Raw genomic sequence first — 21,840 nt, 5'->3', positions numbered from 1 at the left:
AGATATCAGGCTAAGCCTCGTGTTTAAAAATCTGGTTTATCCTATAACTATACCCTTAAAAATAGCACATAGGTAATTAGGGTAACAAATGGAACAAATTTAAAAATCAATAATAAAATGGACATATGAAATGTTGCCAGTCGTCATAATGCAGTTTTGTGTCAAGCATTATGTTCACGTAGCGGCTGATGCAATTCCCCGTTGTGTCAAGATACAATTCCATTGATAGCATTAAAGACAATGATTTGGCATTAATTGTTCATTTTATAAATTTTGATAAATTCCCTTACCGGATTCGTTCATTTGACCCACCAACAGCTCCTACATTTTAGCACGCCCCTTCGTTGCAATAAAGAACGAGACAGCTAAACATGTCCCCAAAGCTCCAATTCGTCCATTAGTAATGCGAATTTCGGGTTCGTGAAGATGACAGGGGCCTTGTAGGTCGAAAGGTGGGCGTGGCTCTCATTTGCGTTCGCTCTCACTGTACTCTGCCAGTCGAGATTAAATGTTGTCTCGATAGGGCGTAGCTCTTGGAAGATGTGATATGTATTATTTATAAGGGCAAGTGATCAGCGTAAACTTCCTCGATAAGTATCGATAAGTATCGTGTAAAAGAACATAGTAAAATTCCATAAAACGTCTGCGATTTATCAGACCCCCTTCCAATTCAATGTTCAGATGTCACAAGTGATAATTTTAAGTATTGAAACGCTCTGTTGTTATAAAGTTACAACAGATCCTGAGATGTTTCTCCAGATTTTGAAGTTTTACACGAAAGAATACTATTTGATCGTTTGTGTTTTCTGTGTGAAATATCGAAATAATCAAGGTGCCTTTGAAATAGACTGTAAGCCATGGCCTTGTACTACCCCCACACCAAGAGCTGGAGCTGGAGAAGGCAAGTATGGTGGTTGAGGTTAGATTTGACCTGCAAAGTACCAGTATATACGTGATTGTGTTAAATCACTGAGGCCCCCTCATTATCGTCTTGAATGAGTTCTATCATGATATATACTGGTTGCTGCAGTTGTTATTCTAAAATCATGCCATCACTTTTTCAGAAGAAATCTATAGTTCATAAAGCATGTTTTATAATGGAAAATTCATCTACATGTATTATTGGTGACTGATACCATGTATCAGAAATCCAAATTAATATTTTGTATACAACCTATAGTCTCGCGCATTGAATTACTAGTGTGTAACCACAAAATTAATTCACAACGGAAGTCGAAACAAATACGGGAGTAGAAAACAAAACAGAAGTCGAATACACAACGGAAATTGAACAGAAGTTATCGCAAATCGAAAGTTAATGCGAAACCGATATGGCATGGGATATGCAAAATTCAGGTGCCTTGATGAATGTTAAAGTGATCGGGTGGTGCACCACTAACCAAACTTATCAAGACGTGAGTTAAATATGGCAGATGTTGAACTTCCGCTGTGAGTGTTTGGCGGTTGTGATCTCGAGGAATATACAACCTTAAAGACAGCTGGATTTTAAAAGTAAATACCCGATATTATACAGTTAGAAATAATGGTTTTTGAGATGAAAAAGAGGTTTTACAGCAAAGAGAAAAAACCTTTTAAGGTTTTGTACACAATCTCAAAAACTGTGTGGGGTTTTTCAGTTTACTAAAAAAACATACTGGGTTCATATCTGTGCTGGCCAAAAACATTTAAAAGCTCAAAAACCATTCTTTCTAAATGTATTTGATTGTTTACCGGCTCCTCAGTGACGTATCCGCGCAGTGCATTGCATTTTACTCCGTGGCACAATGCACTGCAGGCTGGTGTCAGACTGAAGACTCTGATTGTGTGCAATACGTTATCAAAAACAAATGCATCGAACAATATGGTGGTGCCAGGTGCAGATGCCTCGAGTAAAATACAATAAATCGGGACTGCCTTCAATGATATTTCAATGCAAAGATATATTTCTTCATTATTTCTTCGATCTGACCGGTCAATCTGATCAGAGGCTGTCGGTCCAGTTCATCGTAAGATGCTTTCCGATAAGTACGCTGCAGCTATGGCTTCTTCGATTCTGTTTAAACTTCCGCACCGTGTAAGTATTGTTTACAGTAGGCCTTATTGGTTAAGATTGTAGATGTCGATACATCGATGACACTGAACTATAATTTCTTATGGCTCTTCGGGAATTTGATTAATCTGTGGCACTCGCAGTTAAGTTAAACTTGGGCGCATGTATGTGTACATGTACACGTGGGCGGTGGGCGGTAGGGAGTCGAAGAATGATTAAGGTCGCGCTTGGGATAGACAGGATAGAATGTTGAATTTTGATAATTAAGTTCTCACTCTACACAATCGTTTTTCATGTGTTTTCTGAAGAATAGGAAAGCAAAATGGAGAAAAACAGCGTCTCATTGCAAATCATGCAGCCACCATCCTTGTTGAAGAGTGCAGTCAAATATCGGTTCTACATGGATGTTACTAGCCAGCTTCAGAACAGTCCTGGTCGAGTCATACTTTCATTAGTGCATTTTTGCTAAGTGCACATATAATGGAAACTGTTTATTTGGATGCATTTGGTCAGTTGTATGATGGACGATGTGACCTGCGCTTTCCAGTTTTACATTATGTGTCTTGTGGACTGAGCAAATATTGGCCGTCATCTGCTGTTTTAAAGCCACAGTTCGATTCATAAAACTTCATGTTGATGACATCTGCCTGATGATTTTTATTTAGATAGAGTGTCGTTGTCGTTCATAGGATAAGTCGTGGTTTACTTTTGGTACATGCTCGTTTCTTGTTCCTAATGCACAGTGCTGAATGCGAAGGCGGGGTGTCCTGCAACTCTCACTAATCTTAGGCAAACAATTATTTTGATTGCAGGTTGGCTTTTTGACTGATAGACGTGTACATTGCATCGAAATGTTACGCCGCGATTCCTTCTGTTACTAACACTTCACCTCCCTTTCTAACTCCCCGTGCCAACATGATGTGTTACCAAAAGTAAATACAGCATAATAGTTAGTGATAGTGTTATAGAATTAGTTGCTCCTGGTACACCCCGCCTCTGTAGAATCGATCCTACAGCATAGAATCGATAAAGCGTGGATGGCTAGCTTAGCTTCAGCACGTTGCATCAAAGAGAACCAGGGTCTAGCCGATCCAGGTTAGCAGGTTGATATGAATCATACAATAAGCCACATAAATAAAAATGATTACAGTGACGATTTGTGTTTCAAGTGTTTGTAGAGGGCATTTGATGCTTTGCTTGTTAGGGTCGTCAAAGACTGATAATTATATGCAATTGTGCACCTTTCTTTTCATGAATTGATATGACCTGATCGCTTTGCCCACTCCTATAAACCATTGACGCACACAGGCCCGTCCCTTATTACATAAACGACACTGTCTGCTCTTCGCTTTGTGACAATTATGAGAAAATCATAATACTCTGTATCTACATGATTGTATACCGGCAAACTCTGTTTTAAAATTGTGGAAACATTCCTGTAGATCGCAAGGGCGTTTTGTGTTACAGATTCTGACGTGCACGTACCAGCATAATCCTTATACAGAGATAAAACATAGAAGACTGAATATTGCTTTCGTTGGTCAAGCGGAATTGTTGCAATTTTGACGAGTAAAATCGGATTAACTATAGGCTTATGAAAGTTGCAGGTAGTGGTTTCTGAGGCTGCCTGCACGGATGTGGGCGAAACAATGGCGAAATGTACATGACTCGTAATGTGTTAAACCCGGATATAATGCGTCGCTGTCACCAAGGAATCTCAACATACATGTACACTCAATGACATGGCGGAGAACATCACACATATCTCATTATGACTATATTTCCATACAAATGTCCTTCGTCAGCGTTATGATGACATATTCCAAACAAATGATTTCCCTCAAGGCGAAACCATAGTCGCTATGTCAATATGGAGCCCGCGCTTACTTATATTTCCGTAGATATTGGAACCACGTTTGATACATGGGTAAATATGCTTCATCCATTACGCCCGTCGTAACACAGAGTAATCCCCATGCATAATTTATCAGCATGTGGAAAAGTGAGCATTTTTCACAACCTACTATATAAAAGGCTTTTGCAATCGCATAGGCAATTTGTCCGACTTTGGCCAATATTTTAATGGCAACTTATCGAAAGCTAGTTTGTAAAAGAACAGTTACATGTACTATATGGGTATGTTGTCACGATGACATTCGAATGGCGACTAGGCCATGCCGGCAATATCCGAGTGTCAAAGAACTGATGGGGTTTGTCAATGAAACCGCAGCCGCTGCGGTAGTTTGTGAGCATTGACGTGGTTGGCATTCGAATATTGACCTTGAAACGACAAGCAAACTTCACGGGCGTCCTTGACACATCTGTCCGACTGTCGCAGTGAATCTGAACAGCCAAAAAGATACTATCGGCTGCAGCTTCTGGTATCGGAGGTAAGAAGGTATTACATTTAACAAATGTGACAATGGTATGACCAAAAGGATTGTTGAACTCTCGGTACTCAATTATGCCTCATCTGCATATGAGGAGTGCCTCTCATCTCAAACATTACTGTGACTATTGTTTTCAGGTTGGTTTCTTAAATTATAGGCTGCCTGCTACTTTTTACGAGCTAGTTCGTACCATATATTCATTTCAAAGTTTTCACTCATGGCAAATCACAAGTAACAAAACCACGGATTTGTCTACCGTAACCAAATGGATATAATATATCATTGAACGCCATTTTCCCGATAGATAATGTCGGTTTTGCTGTATTTTTTCATAAGCATTTGATGACGTGGGAGCATATTCACATTCAATTGCTTGGTATGGCCTTCATTTGGTTGCTATGCATGCTTGTCATGAAATCCAATACAATACTCCGTGGTCTCTCTATTGGCAATGCACGGCAGAGGCTGCCTACATTTCTATAGCTGAAAGCGACTGTACGGGACACTTCGTTATCAATTCCCCAGCTAGTTGCTAAACTATCCATTATTTAGCGGCATTAATATTCATGCTTGGTATAATGTATGAGCCACACTGTATCAGGCGACTGGTGTACACAGGAACGTTCCAACACTTAAAGGTCTAATACATCCGTCAGAAATGTATGATATTAACGCGGAGTGAATTTTAATTTTTGATGGGTTTCTAACATTGGTGAATGCTACCCTAGCCACAGTTGATGGTGGCTTTGCAATCAGTTACCATGACATCGACTTGGAGACAAATTTCGGATACAGCTGAACAATTTGTCAGAACTAAACTGAACAATTTGTCAGAGTTGTCGCTAATAACTGGGCAGCGGGTTAAAATCTCGACTAGAGATATTTGTCTACCAGGATTTATTCAATATATACATTATGCTATTCAACATGCTCAAGCTTAAGGTATCGTTTCAGTATACACATGTATTTTATGTAAGCTTTTGAAGCACTGGGATATAACAAATTATCCATGATTTATCATCCCTTTCAATTTCCTCACCGCAGCAAATTTACATCACCAGATAAACATTCAATTTGACTCCTAGCTGAGCATCATCTGTCATCGTAGAATGAAAAACACTGATGCTTCTGAAGAGGGCTCACTCTCCCGACACGCATAACGACAGTAATTGACAATCAATTACCGCAGATATCAATAGATTACAAATTGACAACATCGATCGAGTAGTCCGCAAGTCGATTAATGTGCTTGATGATGAAAAGCAAATCGATTTATTAGCGACCAAATAGATTATTTGTGATACCTCAAATACATGGCCGGATAAGCTAATTAGTTTGTTTGCACCGCACTTGACACTCAATATTTTGGATGTATTAGTTGCCCTGGGCACTGCACTAAACACGCGGTATTGGACGAGATATTCGAGGTTGGTTGGTGCACAGAACGGCGATATTTCGGCCTCACTCACTGCTTTATACTTGCGTTAATGTTGGGCCTGGTTACGGTGAAGATTAAGGAAATTTATATTATGGCTTGAAGCTTGTGGGTTAGGTGCATTTTTTCTTGTTCAATAATCTATTCAGAACACGTGCCATTTGTCAATATTTGAAGTTGAAAAAAATTGAAAATACTTCCCGTAAGTCCTTAACCCTCATCTTTAATTCCGTCCTAATATCGTATAGCAAGAGGTTTACGGCACGTACCGGCAACAATTCATATCTATTCATCAATCGAGGCACATGTTCCAGTATAACCATCAGTGAATGGTCGTCGCCAGAACCACTCCCTGCCTGTATTTCATACACTTAGCTTGTTTACAGCAACCCTGCCCAATATTTCCATGGGAACGCATCCCCAGCTAGCGCAACTTCCCGGGTGACGGTACCTAGATTGTCGTTTATACAAGGCGAATGACAGCCACCCGAACACACTGAAGCAAGAGACACGTTGTAAACCGGAGCTTCCCCAGGCATCGCTTTTACTTTCTTTGATATTCGAAATTATTGGTCAAAGAAATGTCTACATATAACTGTTTTGGTGTTTCTTTTGCGAAAGAGTAGATGTTTATAGTTTTGGGCTATTTACTGTAAAGTTTCGTTATTGCCTCAATGATACATAGAGAAGGACATTCACCCGAATGTACTTAGAACGGCGACAGTTACTTATAATTGGGCTGAGCCTCTCATATATCTGATCTTCGGAGTCGTTGATTATGTGGACCATCTCACCTCTACGAGATGGGGTGTTTCTTTTGCGAAAGAGTAGATGCATATGACTGTTGGGCCGTGTAGTTGAATCGATGATATTACAAAGGACATTCACCTGAATGTACTTAAAACGGCGGCTGTTGCTTATAATTTGGCAGGCCACTCATATATTTCATGTCTTCGGAGTCGTTGATTGAGAATATTTTACCACAACGAGTTATCAATCGCTTTTCATGCAACCACTTTTACGATAATGAACTTGCATGGCGCCTTTATCCAAATACCTTTGCACCTGAAAACGTATAGAAAGCATGTTACCAAACATATGCATTATTTTCATTCATTACTCATTAAGTCTCTTTCTTTCTTTGCAGTCATTAGGCAACGCATTTTCCGGCAAGGGAAAACTGACATCTGCACAGTTCGTGGCTGTAAGTAAACATTTTAAATTATCAACCAAGTTTCGATCATAGATATTGATTAATATTTTTATGTAGGAACTCAAGACTTTATCTACTCTTGATGTTTTGCAGGTCTAAATATTCTAGGTCGAGCATCAGAATGTTGCTAAAATGTTTTAACTTTAGTGTATTTTTGTAGTAGGATTTAGTGTATTTGTTAAAACAATATAGAACCATTTCATTGTTGAGCGTGAAAAACACTAAGAATATGTTGAATTCAAATCAATTCAAATCTTTCATTCATGTTGCTTCTTCAGAAGGTGTATATACATTCTATTTGAGTAGAGGGCTGAGCGTCAGCTAGGATATTATTAGCTGTATCAACAGTATTGGGCTATTTGTAATGTAAAGTAGGAGAAAACCAGAGACTCCGGAGGAGAGATATTTATGAGGTTTACACCTTTATCGGCGGAAACAGTATGCAATCATTACCCAATAAGGTTTTTCAGGTGTATGAAACACCAGCGCAAGCCGTCAGTGTTTTTTCATGCGTAATTATGTGCCCGCATATGTTGTTTAAAGCTTCAAAAGCGCCAAAGCTCGCTTTCGTTTTAAGAGTGCGGGTCAGTTGACATGGGAGGTGTTGAATTGCGCACTTTTAAGTGTTGTTACGTTCGACCGACGTTTAGTGCTCAGGTCAGCACTTCTAGCACAAACACCAAGTTTCACATAACGAGCATCAACATCAGCATTCCTCAATAGCAATCTCCTCCATAGAATGCGGCGTATCATTCTGACAACAATTAGCTTCCAATGCCTTGGAGATACAGTTGGAAATTGCAACATTGCATGTTCATTAATACCCCGAGGCACTACATTGATAGAAGGAGCAGGTGGAAATGGGAGTGATGTCAAGGAGCAAAATTGTGTGGAAATCATATTACGATGATAGAATGTAATAATCATATTGCTACTGCTCAAAGTTCGTACCACTTTTGAAATAATAAGGTCTGCCTAGATGAGTTCGATAGGCGCTTTCTAGAGTGACTGGTGGATGAAAGGTGGACGATTATCAGAGGTAATTCCCAGCTTACTCTCATTACAAGACATATACGCCATGTCATAGTTTCCAAACATCAATAATCAACACTTCATACAGCACCGCTCTTATACTTGGGGTACATTTACCTTGTGTGGCTATAAATGTAGTCAAAACATCTTGAATAATTGATTCTGTATTTACGCAAGAAGGATGTTCTGTAAGCTAGCACTTCACCATATGGGGGATGAATTTCTTGACGTGCATGATGTTGTAATACAGCGTGGGTGTTTCAAAGCATTGTGATTGCTCCATTACCACCGAAGCGAATCAGTGTTGCATTAGCATCATTTAAATTACGATGTGCATTACGATATTTCTTTCAGTATTTTAAATAAGATTTATTTCAAAATAAAACGCGCATTGTATCATGTGCATGGGAGCAGTGAAAAGACGTGCGTTAATTCTGGCCCTCAATCAAAGCTTGTTCGTGTGAATAATTCAAATGCAACATGGTCTCATTAGTGCCGAGTCTTGCTGAATCGGATCGGATCGTGGTCTACGATCTACAGACGTGTTACCATGTAATCCGAAGCTCAATCTATTGTTGAAGCAATTGTTATGGGTCTGGCGTCAATGACTTTCCATGATAAAATATACGATGCTACAAGAATACGCTAAGCTCGCTTTAACTAGTGACTCAGTCGATTGCGCTAGTATGTACATGTACCATCTTTCCTAGTTAAAATTGCTTTTTCTTCTACGACTGCTTTATTTTCTTAGACAATAATGTACGTTCTCACGAAGCCATGAATGCTATTTTTAACTGTCGTCAGTCCCATTTCCAGAAAGTGAGTCAAGGCAAGCGCAATGGATGCCACAGGGCTTATTGTGCGCATTTGAAACATGGGATGAACACCTACGGGTAGTTAGAGCAGCAAAACATTGCCAACATTTCTCACTACTCTATTTAGCTCTTTCTTAAAAAACAAGGAGTATTTTTGCAAAGATGTTCCCTTTTATACCTCGATTACAATTTCTTTTGTCCGTTCATTCAGAATGCGCATAAAGAACCAACACAAAGAAGAGACTGAGATAGAAAAAAACCCATAATATTATAAAGCAGCTACTTAAGCGGCAACATAAAACACCGTATTGCTGCAGCATGCTGCTAGCACCGGCTACAAATCGCATCGTTATCTACTCTATTAATTTGATTCCCACTGCAAAATGTTCGCCTCGGGCTAACATTTGACGGTAGGGGATGATTGGTATTTTGCTCATCGCTCTTTTGATTATTCTCCATAATATTATGGTACTGAGCTGTTTCTTCAAGGAATGCGATTGATTGAAAAGCATATGAGTCGAGTTTAATTAATACCACGTCACTAAACTTAACACGAGAAAGATTTTCTTGCAAATTTAAACGCGGCATATATTCTGTCATTGTCGCGTTTTAACGACAAAAACAATTATCAAAAAGTCAATGGGCGTCTATACCAATAAAGTGTCTTTGATATTACATCGTTTGAACGTATTATTATTATCAGTACTATATAGTGGTGTTGGTCTACATTACCAGAGTTTCCTTGGCCCACATCAAGGCCAACTGGGGAAACCATTCCCTGAATGACGTCCGTCGCACTTCGACAGCTGGAAAGTTTATTTCCCTTGGTGGTTTCGAGGGACGGAAGCTGAATGCGATTGAAATTGATTTTAACTAAATACACATATCAATTAAGGATGAAATTCGTTATGTAGTGCATGGTCGCCTGTCCAGAAAATTGACGAATAAATTTCTTTTCGACCTAATTTGAATGTTTTATCAGCAGACACTGAAACTTCTACCCGTTGTAAATAGGAAATCTATGAATCTCATAAAACCCTTGACGCATCCACGTCTTTTTAATCTGGTTGAGCCTCCAAGCTATCAGACCACAAACGTTATTTACCGCATCTCCAGACAATTGCCGACGAATAATCCATAACCGTATTAACCATTAGAGAACAACAATGGATTGCACGTACATGGTTAGCTTGAAATTGGCTTCTCTGGTGATAGATATGAAGAATATCGGGTAGCGGTCCCATGTGGCCGGACGAATCACACCATCGGAATATATGGGACCACTGGTTGAAATGCAGAGAAAGTAACGGGAGGACTTATATGGAAAATGTGTCATGTAATCTGCTGAGACGGGCTTTGGGACAAAAATGGCATGCGAAATGTTGGTTTATCGCCAGCCAACATGCTTTCAGCAGCGCCGTGACACTCCTAATAGGATCCTTCTGAAAGTGATACCGCAGTAAATAGGAGGAATTCACCAGAAGGCTTTGGCCAAAGTTGAATGACCGTTTGATAACTGCCCGCCTTGGCTGACCTATTTAACAAACGGAATGCCCTTGCATATCAGCGTTGTGTAATAGGCTATATGGTGGCACGGACGTTGAGCGGTGCCGATTGTACAGGCAACGGCGCATCCTTTGCCCACTATCAAAATCCAATGCCTTTTTGTCACTTTAATGATGAAGGTTTTAGACCTGCATGGGTACGTTCGACCAGTGACTATTATCTGACTATCACCAGAAGAATCTTGTTCACTTGACAAATTTTAGTCTTATCGCTAGAAGTAATGGCTCCTGTACTTTTCGCCTTGTTCTATCAAGCTGAAGTCTGGACGATTTTAGTCAAAACGGCCAGACTATTTGGCACGTCGAACCTGTCCAATCCCGCCCATGGCAAGGCGTATATAAGTTTCCTCCTATCTGGTATTTACTCCATACCCCGGAGACATGAATTTTCCCAGCCGTGAGCAAAAGTTCGCCAACCGTCATTATACCCGCCTAGCATGCAATTTCGGGAGGGTTCGGCCTGTGATGTGAATACAGACTAGCTTTGATAATTCCCAATATTGATTTGGTCTGCGTCTTCGGCGGAGTTCTTAGCGTCCGCCTAGAGAACTTTGACCAAGCGGCTGTGTCCGTATATGATGCAGAATCAGTTCATCGCCGAACGCCACTAGGGCTGGCGTGACAGAGTCAATCCAGTTACATTAAGGTCATGCCCCGCGTTTCGTGGAGACATTGGCCACGAGATGTGTTGGCCACTTTACTTAACCAAAATTTACATTTCTGTTAACAGAGACGGAATATGCTTTCACCACACAAAATACTAGCCAGTGCAGTCCTACCACTGCTGTTGAATAGCATCAGGGCGATCATAAAAAGTTCCGAGACGTCTTTGCACAGATCAAGAGAAAAAATGTTATGCAATATAATTTGACCTCACCGATAATTGTTTACGCCGGCAATTTTATCACAATGGCTATAAAAACCTTTAAACTCGATTTTCTTCGCTATCCACTATTGACCATTGGTTCTCTCAAACCGTACACATCTTACATTACTGTAGTTCTGAGATATTTTGCGTCCAAACTGGCTAGACTCTTGCCCATATAATAAATTACATGTATGAATCATGGTCAATTACAGAGCATGCACAAAACCAAAATGGGATACGAATACAAACCATTCGTGTTAGTATATTCATGGCGACAGTTGGGACATCTGATGTTGCAATGAACAAAGCAATCACCCTGTTTGGTTGTATAAACGTGATAAAACAATAACGTATTACCCAACGTTCATTAAAACTATAATGGTAGATGCTGTGTTGCAGATCAGCGAGAGAATGACAAAAAATGTCTTTTTGATGTCGTTTTAATGCTCCGCCTGTATTAAGTTTTTAATCAACATCGGGAATATTACCACTTCCGAGGGTTGTCGGATAAACCCCATTGATCATGAAAATGGTGCTGCAGATATTATCATTGACAAATAAAAATATAGGTGATATGAGGGAATACTGAACGGCTAAATTGGCCTATGATTGTTTGGTTGGGAAAATATGTCTTAGCTTTGATTGCAGCATGTGGGCATGGGCGTGACCATTTGAGTATGGATGTGACTATTCCGCTGTGCTAATTCCCCTTACATGCTAATACGTCATGTCAATATCATGTCATATACATTTGTCGTTGATAACTAAATTTCATCAGAAGTACCTATGATATAAAACACAGAAAAATCTATTGATGTATGATCACAAAAAGCCTTATTAAATGTTACCAGTCTCTAGAGATTGGCCTGGTGACAAGATGACTATCAGTTTGATCAGACACCGGCTTGTGGGCGAGCGGGCACATATGGAATCAGTCAATTCATAACAACTGCAGCCAATCAACGTTGTGGGTGTAGTAAGTAATTGTAAACTTACTACATGTATATATGCAGGATTATTCTGATGAAAAAATCGTAAACAAATATTAGCAGCAACATGGCACTATGCAACCTAACTGCACTATGTCACCTATACGAGCTGGTGCACGCAATCGTTACATGCATCCAACAAAAGGTATAGTCTACGTTGCCAGCAGATGACATGATCAAAATTTATTGACCGACTGTTCATAGACGCAAGTCATTTTTCACTTTTGATGTGATAATCTAGCTCATATCGTGGGTTTCAGGGGAAGGATATGAACGCCGACTGGACAAACCTTTCTTATTTAAACTTGACTTTGAACAGGACAGCGATTGCCTTGGCGGAAGAAGCGGGAATACTATTTGCGCCAAAGACTGGGTTGCTTCTAGTGCTATTGGCTGCCTTTGGGGATACCGCATGTGTGATCCTGAAAACACAAATATGTGTTGCCATTGACTACCGTAACTGAAGACCTGTCGGAACCCCACCGGCGCGAGAGCTTAACAGTTGCTTTACGATCAACCGCTAATTTTCTGTTGACTTAAGAATCGCGCCGAGATTTCGCTCACTGCTACATGTACTCCAACATCACCTTATAGCTTAGAGTCACGTGATAAAATATTTTAGCAATAACTTCGCCATTTCCGACCTTCGAAAACAAAACCCTATTCATTATGAAAATATTGGTCCTCTTTGTTCCGTAGCCTTTTCAGAAAATCCATACACTGACAGTGTACATTTCCAGTGATACTGGAGGCAAAATGAATAGTAAAAGTGGTGCCTCGCCAATGAATGAAATTAATGCATTACAAGTTTCGCGTTATTTTCATTACTGTAAAACAAATACTGCATGTAATTATTGCATTTGCCCACTGAAAGCACGGACTTGGCATCAGTGATGTATTACGATTACTGTTAAAAATTCAGTGCCCCGCAATATTGTGCCAAGCATGCACGTCATTCATGGGACGACATCAAAAACACTGGATTATTAAGTACATGTAGCTTATGAATTATTTGTTGATCCATAACGTTAACTCATGTCGTATTTTGGGTCCTCGATATGAATATGCATAATCTATCGCATTGAAATGCTTGTGTGTGTACTCGGATGCGTTTGATAATCCTGATTTGTAACGCTGTTTCGGTGGAGGCCTATACATTATTCTAAAATGAAAAGTTTGAAATCAAATAATTGGATATTTGAGATGACATGATTTGTTCAAGCATCATATCGCGACGGAAATGAAGGAAGTGACGTCCTCCGCTTACTGTCATTGGCGGATAATCAGGACATAAAGCGTGTCTGTCACTTTAGACGTATCTGCTTCGTCAGATTTATGGTGAACAGAAGTATCCTGATTATAACTTGTTTTTTTTAGAGAATAACGTCGGGTTTACATATTGACAGGAACTGGGATACCTGGATATGCAAGGTTGTGTCATCACAAAAGCTTAAACACACGATCAAGCGTTTTCTGCCTTTGCCTTTATATACATACGTACTGCGTTAGTTTAAAAACCTCTTTATAGACAAGGCTGAACATGGCGTTCGTTAGCTGTCATTCAAATTTTCCCCTCCCATGTCGTGAAAATTACCTGTCTACATGTAGCATAATCGAATAGCTTACCGGAACTCTTGATACGACGTCACCGGGAGTGTCAATAATATTGCCATCTCAGGGTTTAGCACAAGTCTGATCGATTGCTACCGTCACCTCTTATCTTAAAGCCTACATAAGACAACTGATCCATGTCTTCTGTAAGACGGATGGTGTTCATCTATCATCATAACACTAATGGTTTGCAGAGATATCACCTTAAGTACATGTATGTTCTTCAGTTAGGAATCCGTTTGAGGGTTTTGGGAACACGGGATTGCAGTTCGCTGATAGCGATGATGACGCTGGAATGATGTCGCCTTATGCCATGTGAATATGTTTACAGTATTTACAAAATATTACAGTACGTTTACAATATCAAATAAGTTGAAGACACTCCCGAAACACAACTCATCAGTTTGATGATAATAAAGATGATGATGACGATCACAAAGCAAGTTCGTCTTCAGATACAGTTCCAGTGTTGTTGCTCTCCTTCAAAGTATATCAAGCTCTGAGTGTACGCTTATATTATTTACCAACATATTTTGCCTTTTGGCAGATCTGGCTTTTGCGAAACCGATTACAGAGTCCAGTCAACCACTCCAAGTAAATTGCGTCATCAGTTTAGTTGAGAATATTCTTGGTTTTATTGAACTTCGTTGATGAAATACACCATGCCTCACAGTCTCCTTCAGAAATCGTTAACTAGTTAATGTAGGCAATAATTCTGCATGCTATGCATTCGAGGAAGGCACTTGATGTTGCTAATGTCAGAATATTGCTGAGCGAACATCTCAAAATTGTTGTAAAATTTAATGAGATGGGGCAGGCTCCAGGTCATGATTACGGGCTCGAGGTGGTCGGGATTGTTCCTTCAGTCATGTCAGAACTGCTTGGTAAGGACATCTTGCCTTGTCAGTGTCCAGCAGTGGACTTCGGATAGGAAGAAGACGTGGGACGGAGCGTTATATCTTCGCGGACATACATATAGGTTGACATGCATGATGCAAAAATCGACAACACCAGCCCGCCATATTTGCCTGATCAAAAAACTTAATTGGATGCTAGCTTCAACAAATGTTTTAGAGGAATCATATAAATCCCAGTACAGTATTCAGATAATCGTACTCAAGTTTAAACATAATTGCCAATCTAATAGATTCCATCCCCCAATTTAATCGTGATCTCGGTTGTACCAAGATGAAAGGCATAACTTCTGATTCGCGCCCCTATAACTGGAATCGACGCGGGTCTGGTTGAAGCGGTTTATTATCAGTCCGGGCACGTACTTCAATATATGGAAAAGGAGTCAGTTGTTGAGATCTCTTCCGGACCGCGGCGAAAGGCTTTCTCGCTGGTAATGTACATCTTACTGGTGGTCCCACTCCATCGTGCCGAGCTGATATACATGAGCGAAGCTTTTTAAAAATATAATGCAGGAACTTCCATATGTAGAATTTAACTGTGTAGCCTGTAGTGTGTTCATTGTACTGCATGTGCACTGTGTAACGTTATTGATCGTATTTTTGCAGAGAAATGAAAACCAGCTTCTGATTGTGGTTATGTGTTCTTGATTTCAAATTTCTTTCGTGCTGATGCCTCGGTACACACGCAACCACTTCTTTGATGATGGATCGGCATTTTCAAATTGGAATCGAAATGACAGGTTGCTTTTTCTGTAAATGGAGTTTGAGGAATCGTATGTAATTATTACTTTTGAATGATATTGGTAGCAGACTGTTTTTGATTATAGTGGTAGTGGCAAAAAGTATTTAGAAATTCTTTGGTAAAGGCTAACGCAAGGTTTATTGAAAGGGAACTCTATAGTAACCTATCATTGACATGTATTATGGAAAGAAATCAGTCAAGGTATAATATTGCCATGACAGTATGCACTGCTTTTGACAATCAAGCCGATGCAAGAATTTGAAATGTCAAGACATAGAGTGTCCATCGGTCGAACGCTTCTTTAGGCTCAAAAGGATTGGAAGTCATTCTTCATGGTTCCAGCGAACCAGGATGACATGGCTTTGTCTCTTCAACCTGATGGCCATTCCCATGCGGTGGCTGCCTCAGGTCTTGTTTAACCACCAAGCGACATTATCGGTGATAAGTGGGCGGATTGGTAGTACATCCTTGCAACGTGATTGTAATGTAATAAGTGTAATCACTGTATAGGTCGGAATAAGGCGAGAATGGATCAGCTCCAGAAATAGCCGCGCATGCGAGACACTCGCATGACTCGAGCACCACTGACAGTAAATCAACCGCGCGGCAAACCCCAGAATGTATACCCTATCAATTAAGTCGTGTCTTCACAAAATATTCAATTTTCCATGTCAATTAGTTTTGACATAAACCATACCGAGCACACTTTCTGCTCTTTGCGGCTCAAATCTAACACAATACCGGGCCCTGACCATTCCTTTAACCTTCCAAAGGCAAAATCGTTGTTTTAACTAAAAATGCTGAAACCTCGGCACTCCCCCACTCTCCCAAATGTTCAAGAAATCAGACCAGTTATTTACGCTCCAGAGCTTCGGAGCTCCAGAGACTGTGAGCAGGATTAAATGAACAGCCCACAGCACTGTTCTGCCAGCCTGGACCGCCCGATGCTTCATATTACCATACCAGTTCTTTCATCTTAAGACATAATGCCCACTTTAAGTTATTTATTGCTTGGGATCGGTTCTCATACAAACGGCTGCTGCAGCGCAAGAGCAAACAATGCAATGCTAAAAGGAAAATGGCTGACATTACATTAACGAATAGCTAGTTATGAGATGTAATGAAATGGAAATTCAATGTGGAACTCTGGTATTGGGCCGGTTCTGGCTTTTAGACTTGTAAGTATATCATAAGGGAATGTCCGGCAAAGGATCGATAAGTCATTTCAGCTTTATTGCGAGTGGGAAACACGACATTTAAGAAGAAAATGTCGGTGAAAAAAGAGACTCTGATTTTCGATAGCCTAGATTTTTTTTGTTGATTATTCATACTCGCTCTTATTTGATCAGTTAATTCTTAGGCCTAAACAGGAATACATTGTAGTGCATTATATACTGTTCACCCTAGCCTGGTTGATACATTTGTCATCAGCACCAAGCCTGGCACGCCACGGATAATTTATTCATGTTGAAAGACAATGATATGGGAATGAAATGAAAATTTGTCTCCGCATGGCCCGCTTATAAAAGTGAAAGGCGAATCAGTCTTTACGAGGTTGTCGTCAGAAATATATATAACTTGTTGGATGTTGGTTGACTGCGAAAAAAACCTTTCAGATGTAATTCGCATGATAGTTAAGAGTATGAATGATATCATCATTATCAGCTAACCAAATAAACATCGTCCTGTGATGGATCTGTTGTGAGGGGTATATTGAATTAATAAGGCAATTTTTAACAATTGTACATGTCCAAAAATATATAAGCGAGCCGACGCTATTTAATAAATTAGTTCATGAACATAGCAACACTTCATAAGAGAACGACGCTATGAAAAGTTCTAATGGGTTACCCGAAAGAACTAAAACGCACTCGTCGTCTTGGGTTTTTTTCTTATACATGTTTATGCCCCAGCTCTGAAGCTGTACCGTCTCAAAGTATTTGACTTTCATTCCCCAGCCTCGTCAAGAAACCATTCTGCATGGCATAGCCTCGAACCCACGGCCTTCTGATAACAAACCGGACGCTGTCCCATTGTTACTCTTAGCAAAAACATTTTTGAGCTTTTGAAAAACCTTGAACGGTTTTTCGGCCAACACGAATATGCGTCGAGTTTGTTTTCGCTAAAATGCAATACCTTTGAATTTCTTTGGGAAATTCTGAAAACATCGAAGGGTTTTTCATGACGCTGTAAGACCTCTACGGGGTCTGTGCATATTTGTGTTGGCCAAAAAACCATTATACATTTTCAAAAGCTTAAAAAGCTTTATTTTTGAAAGTGTAGCTTACACCACCGCGCTTCCCATACTGTGATTTAATCCAGAATCCATTTTCATTGAGCACCTGCCCACTCAACACATAACATATGCCTCGACATAGCGGTGAACGCAAGTTTTTTCTGAATCCTAGCTGTCATGTTTATTTCGTGTCGAGGGTACTGTAGCATTATTGATCCAATGTAACACGCAGTGTGTGGATAGTGGCTGTTGCAAGTCTTAACAAACGAATGCCTGTCACCTGCGTTAAGAAATCTCCTTTCCGATGCTGGCAATGTCTTCTTACCTTGCCTTGACGCAAACAGCCGATTATTTGATGGCGAATATTTATGTTGGCTACGCAAGGTATATTGGAACAAGGATTGTGCAAATTTGCTTAATCTTGGTTACGTTAGTTTTATTGTCTGCATGTGATATATGGCGGGGTATTGTGCCGGGCGGTTTGAAGATTTTTGCTGAATTGAAAAATCGGCTGTAACCAGCTGGATATGTAATCATAGGCTAATAGCTATGTGCACTGGCAGCGGCCGGGTGAAAAATATGCCAAGCGTAGCTTTTTGGTACGTATAGTGTTTTCTGTAGCATTACACGTATGTTTTTTCGCTCCGCAGTGGAAATTAAAAATTTTAAAAAAGGTATTTCCTTCAAAGGAGAAAAAGTTTCAATTACGGCATTCCGAACTGCTCGCCATTTCGACCTTACATGATTCACTGTTTCAAATTGAGTGTCGTCCGGGTCATAACATTTAGATCCAGTCATGGCAGCAGCACATTCATTTGCTTGAGCCATCTCATGGCACTTTGCAGACTAATTACACCAATGAAATCGACATCAGGAAATGACCACGAGTTCTCATTTAATTCTCTTTCAACATACGTATAGCTTACTTTGATAAGGGCATCTTCAAAGAAATGATTCGTTTATTCAGTGGTCCTACAAATTTTGATAAATTGGTAAGGTCTGGCGTATATCTACATCGGAGAAATGATAAACATGACTAAAAGACGTATACCAAACGAACGGGTCCCAAAAGACATCGCGGAACCGTCTTAATTTCCCATATAAGACTTTGAATGGTAATGCATGCGCCGCTCGGGAGCTATCCGGCATACGGTAATGAGATTAAATCAGCCTGTCGTTCCACTTCTGAAGCCAGTTTGTTGCTGTTATCGAGAGACATAGTGAATGCCACGGGTCGGGCTTTTGGAGCATGCCAAGCAGAGGTATATGAAGTAGCGCACGTGCAATGTACGACTGTAGTCAAAAAGACTTGTAGGGCACTCTAACGTAGATACGCTAGATCTTGTTGCATCTCTCATACATCAAAGAATGGAGGACAACTGTAATCCAAAGTCGATCGATTTACACTTGATGGGTTTCTATTCTGTACAAACTTGATCATTGTAACATCTACAGTGGTGTACTGTGCTCATCGATACAGGCCCATGCAAACAGCTTATTCTCTAAAATGCATGGTCCATTGTATCATCTCATAAAGTGTACACGTGGCTTTAAGCTTATTCTGAACTACGAACTTGTTCCTTGTGACATCTACATGTACATTATGCTCATATTGAGCATAGAAGGTTATTTTGTAACTGCTTTGTCATACAATGAACAGTACACCATCTTATCCTGCACAAATTAGTTCGCTGTAAGATCTTGTAGGGCAGACGTTACATAGAGCTTCACGCTTCACTCCTCACGCCTCATGCTTCACGGTTCACTCGTGAACCGAAGAATTAACAAGGTATTTCAATGAGCCCTGTTACATAGGAAAAAATGAGGGCCTAAGTTGAAATACCTTGTTAATTCTTCGGTTCACGAGTGAACCGTGAAGCATGAGGCGTGAGGAGTGAAGCATGACGCTCTATGTAACGTCTGCCTAAGGTCCACTTGGTAGACAAGTGTAGAAGCTTACTGTATTCTGTACACCATGTCATTTCATCGCATTGGTGCTCAACATTGATCTTCAAAGTAATCTCCAGCCTTCCAAATCTGTATCAATATTTTAAGGACACTTTCGGTGAATTAACCTTGAGCGCTATTTGGAGTTGTGCAAATGGAGATAATTGACCAGCACTTGTCGACCAGGGGAAACGCAGTTGATGCTTATGGAGAAACACGTTATGGTGTCAAGTCGCGGCGAAAATCAATATTAAGATCATAGCGGCCATCTAAAGCACAGCCTGTGTTAGCGCTGACTTATGTGATAAATGAAATTGCTGCAGGCGGGCTGGTTGGCGACATAAAGGCGCAAAAGGCTGTCTTTATTTCACTACAGGATTTAAATCAAGTGTCATTGGTATTCTTAGCCAATCGCCGGAATAAAAAACAAGTACATTCCGTTGCCAGAGAATGAGTGAATGGGTACTGCCCAGTGAGAGGGTCACCTCTATCTGTAGTACTAGCTAGATAGTGCAATACACTACATGCATTGCTAGGACGCCTCTGTCCGGAAAAAGGTTACCCGTAATTTATGGATCGTTCCTAGGGTAAGATTAGTGCACAAATGAAGCTATCAAACTTGTGGACGAGATTGATTGACGTATACGTTTACGATTAGTCCCCTGAACCCAATCTGTACGAACTAAATTAAACCTTAACCATGACTTTTGGGGTTGGCCACTCCGGAGGGTGGTTCAATCGGCGCATAGAGTTCGAGGTAAATGCACCAACGACTGCAATTGTCGCGCGGTAAACCCAAGGCGGCAAATTGTGACGAACTACGATCTGGCCTAACTTGATGTGAACAAATGTGACGTGATGTTGCCAAAAAATCTTTATTTGTTACGCAAGATCGTTTGCTGATGATTTATATAAAGGCGTAAAAAGCACCAATTCTATAAAAGAAGGCACAAGAACACAACAGTATACGGCGTATATTGGATTTCTGTAGCAGGAGTATAAATAATGAATTTATGGGACTCCCGAGATACAAGTTGTACAGTTACTTATAGCTCTTGTACATGATGAATCATGCATAGAAATTAATTTTTCTGAACGCGTGTATGTTGTATTGGGTTAGTGGTCGAATGCATGAGTATGACATCGTATGGCAAGTAAATAAAGTAAAGTGATGTACCGATTGTTTATTGCAGCGTCACTTGCCCTTGCACTTGGCTTATGAGACATTTTTATTCCCTAACGCCAGACACCAAGCAAGACGGCAGTTTTTAACTACCCTATTAACTGGCTGGTGTCTATTAACTAGCCGGACATACCAGAACGAGACACCAACGGGTCTACAACTTTTGACCTTCAGGTTATGAGGCGGACGCCTAATCATTTGTGGATAAGTTCGATTATGGTTGTTTGGCATCGTCCTAACTCTGGATCCCCCCCCCCCCTCGCCCCAGATACATTGAATACACGAAAATACGCCAAACAATATTCTTCTCGTTCCCCGTCGCTCAACCATTCTTCCGTCGGACTTGTGTCTCATGGATCCCAATAGCTAATATTGAAGTCTAACGCTAACCTTGTCATACTCAGCTGCCTAAGGCACAGGCGGCTCCACAACAACCAACAACTTTTACTTGAGTTACCACTTAACCGTTTTTAGCCTGAGCGGAGGATGCGTTCGTTGGCATAGCAACGGTGCTTGGTATTATAATCGTTACCCTGGCTTCCAAACGACATAGGTAAACACTCGAAAGCTCACCCCTTCATCGCTTTAGTTTGTTACACGAACAAATTTGCTTTGCTTGATCAAATAGGAATTATACTAAAGGATGGAAGTGTCGACACTGTACATCCAATGCATAAGGGAGTGGCGTCCGACAAACGGTATAACGCATTATGTACACATAATCTGAGCAAGAATTATTACTTCGGGTGTTCATGAACTATTAATTAGTTTATGCGATTGATTAATGCATTGTAGACCACTTTTATTACTAGAACCAAATCTAAGACAATACGCTTATGCCGTTCTTAGT

General features: G+C 40.3%; 1 protein-coding gene across 4 annotated transcripts in view; it reads left to right on the top strand.

Moving 5' to 3' along the window:
* LOC135482519 (calbindin-32-like) overlaps nt 1-21,840 on the top strand; it is a 51,059-nt gene that overhangs the window by 329 nt on the left and 28,890 nt on the right. For all 4 annotated transcript variants that reach the window (XM_064762608.1, XM_064762609.1, XM_064762607.1 and 1 more), the window contains exon 2: nt 7,023-7,079. In XM_064762608.1, coding sequence (XP_064618678.1) covers nt 7,023-7,079 — 57 coding nt within the window. The remainder of the gene's footprint in view (nt 1-7,022; nt 7,080-21,840) is intronic.

The sequence above is a fragment of the Lineus longissimus genome, chromosome 2 (assembly GCF_910592395.1).
Source record: "Lineus longissimus chromosome 2, tnLinLong1.2, whole genome shotgun sequence".
NCBI classification, from domain to species: Eukaryota; Metazoa; Nemertea; class Pilidiophora; order Heteronemertea; family Lineidae; genus Lineus; species Lineus longissimus.
Note: the sequence above shows the minus strand (reverse complement) of the source record. Positions and strands in the feature narration are given on the sequence as shown.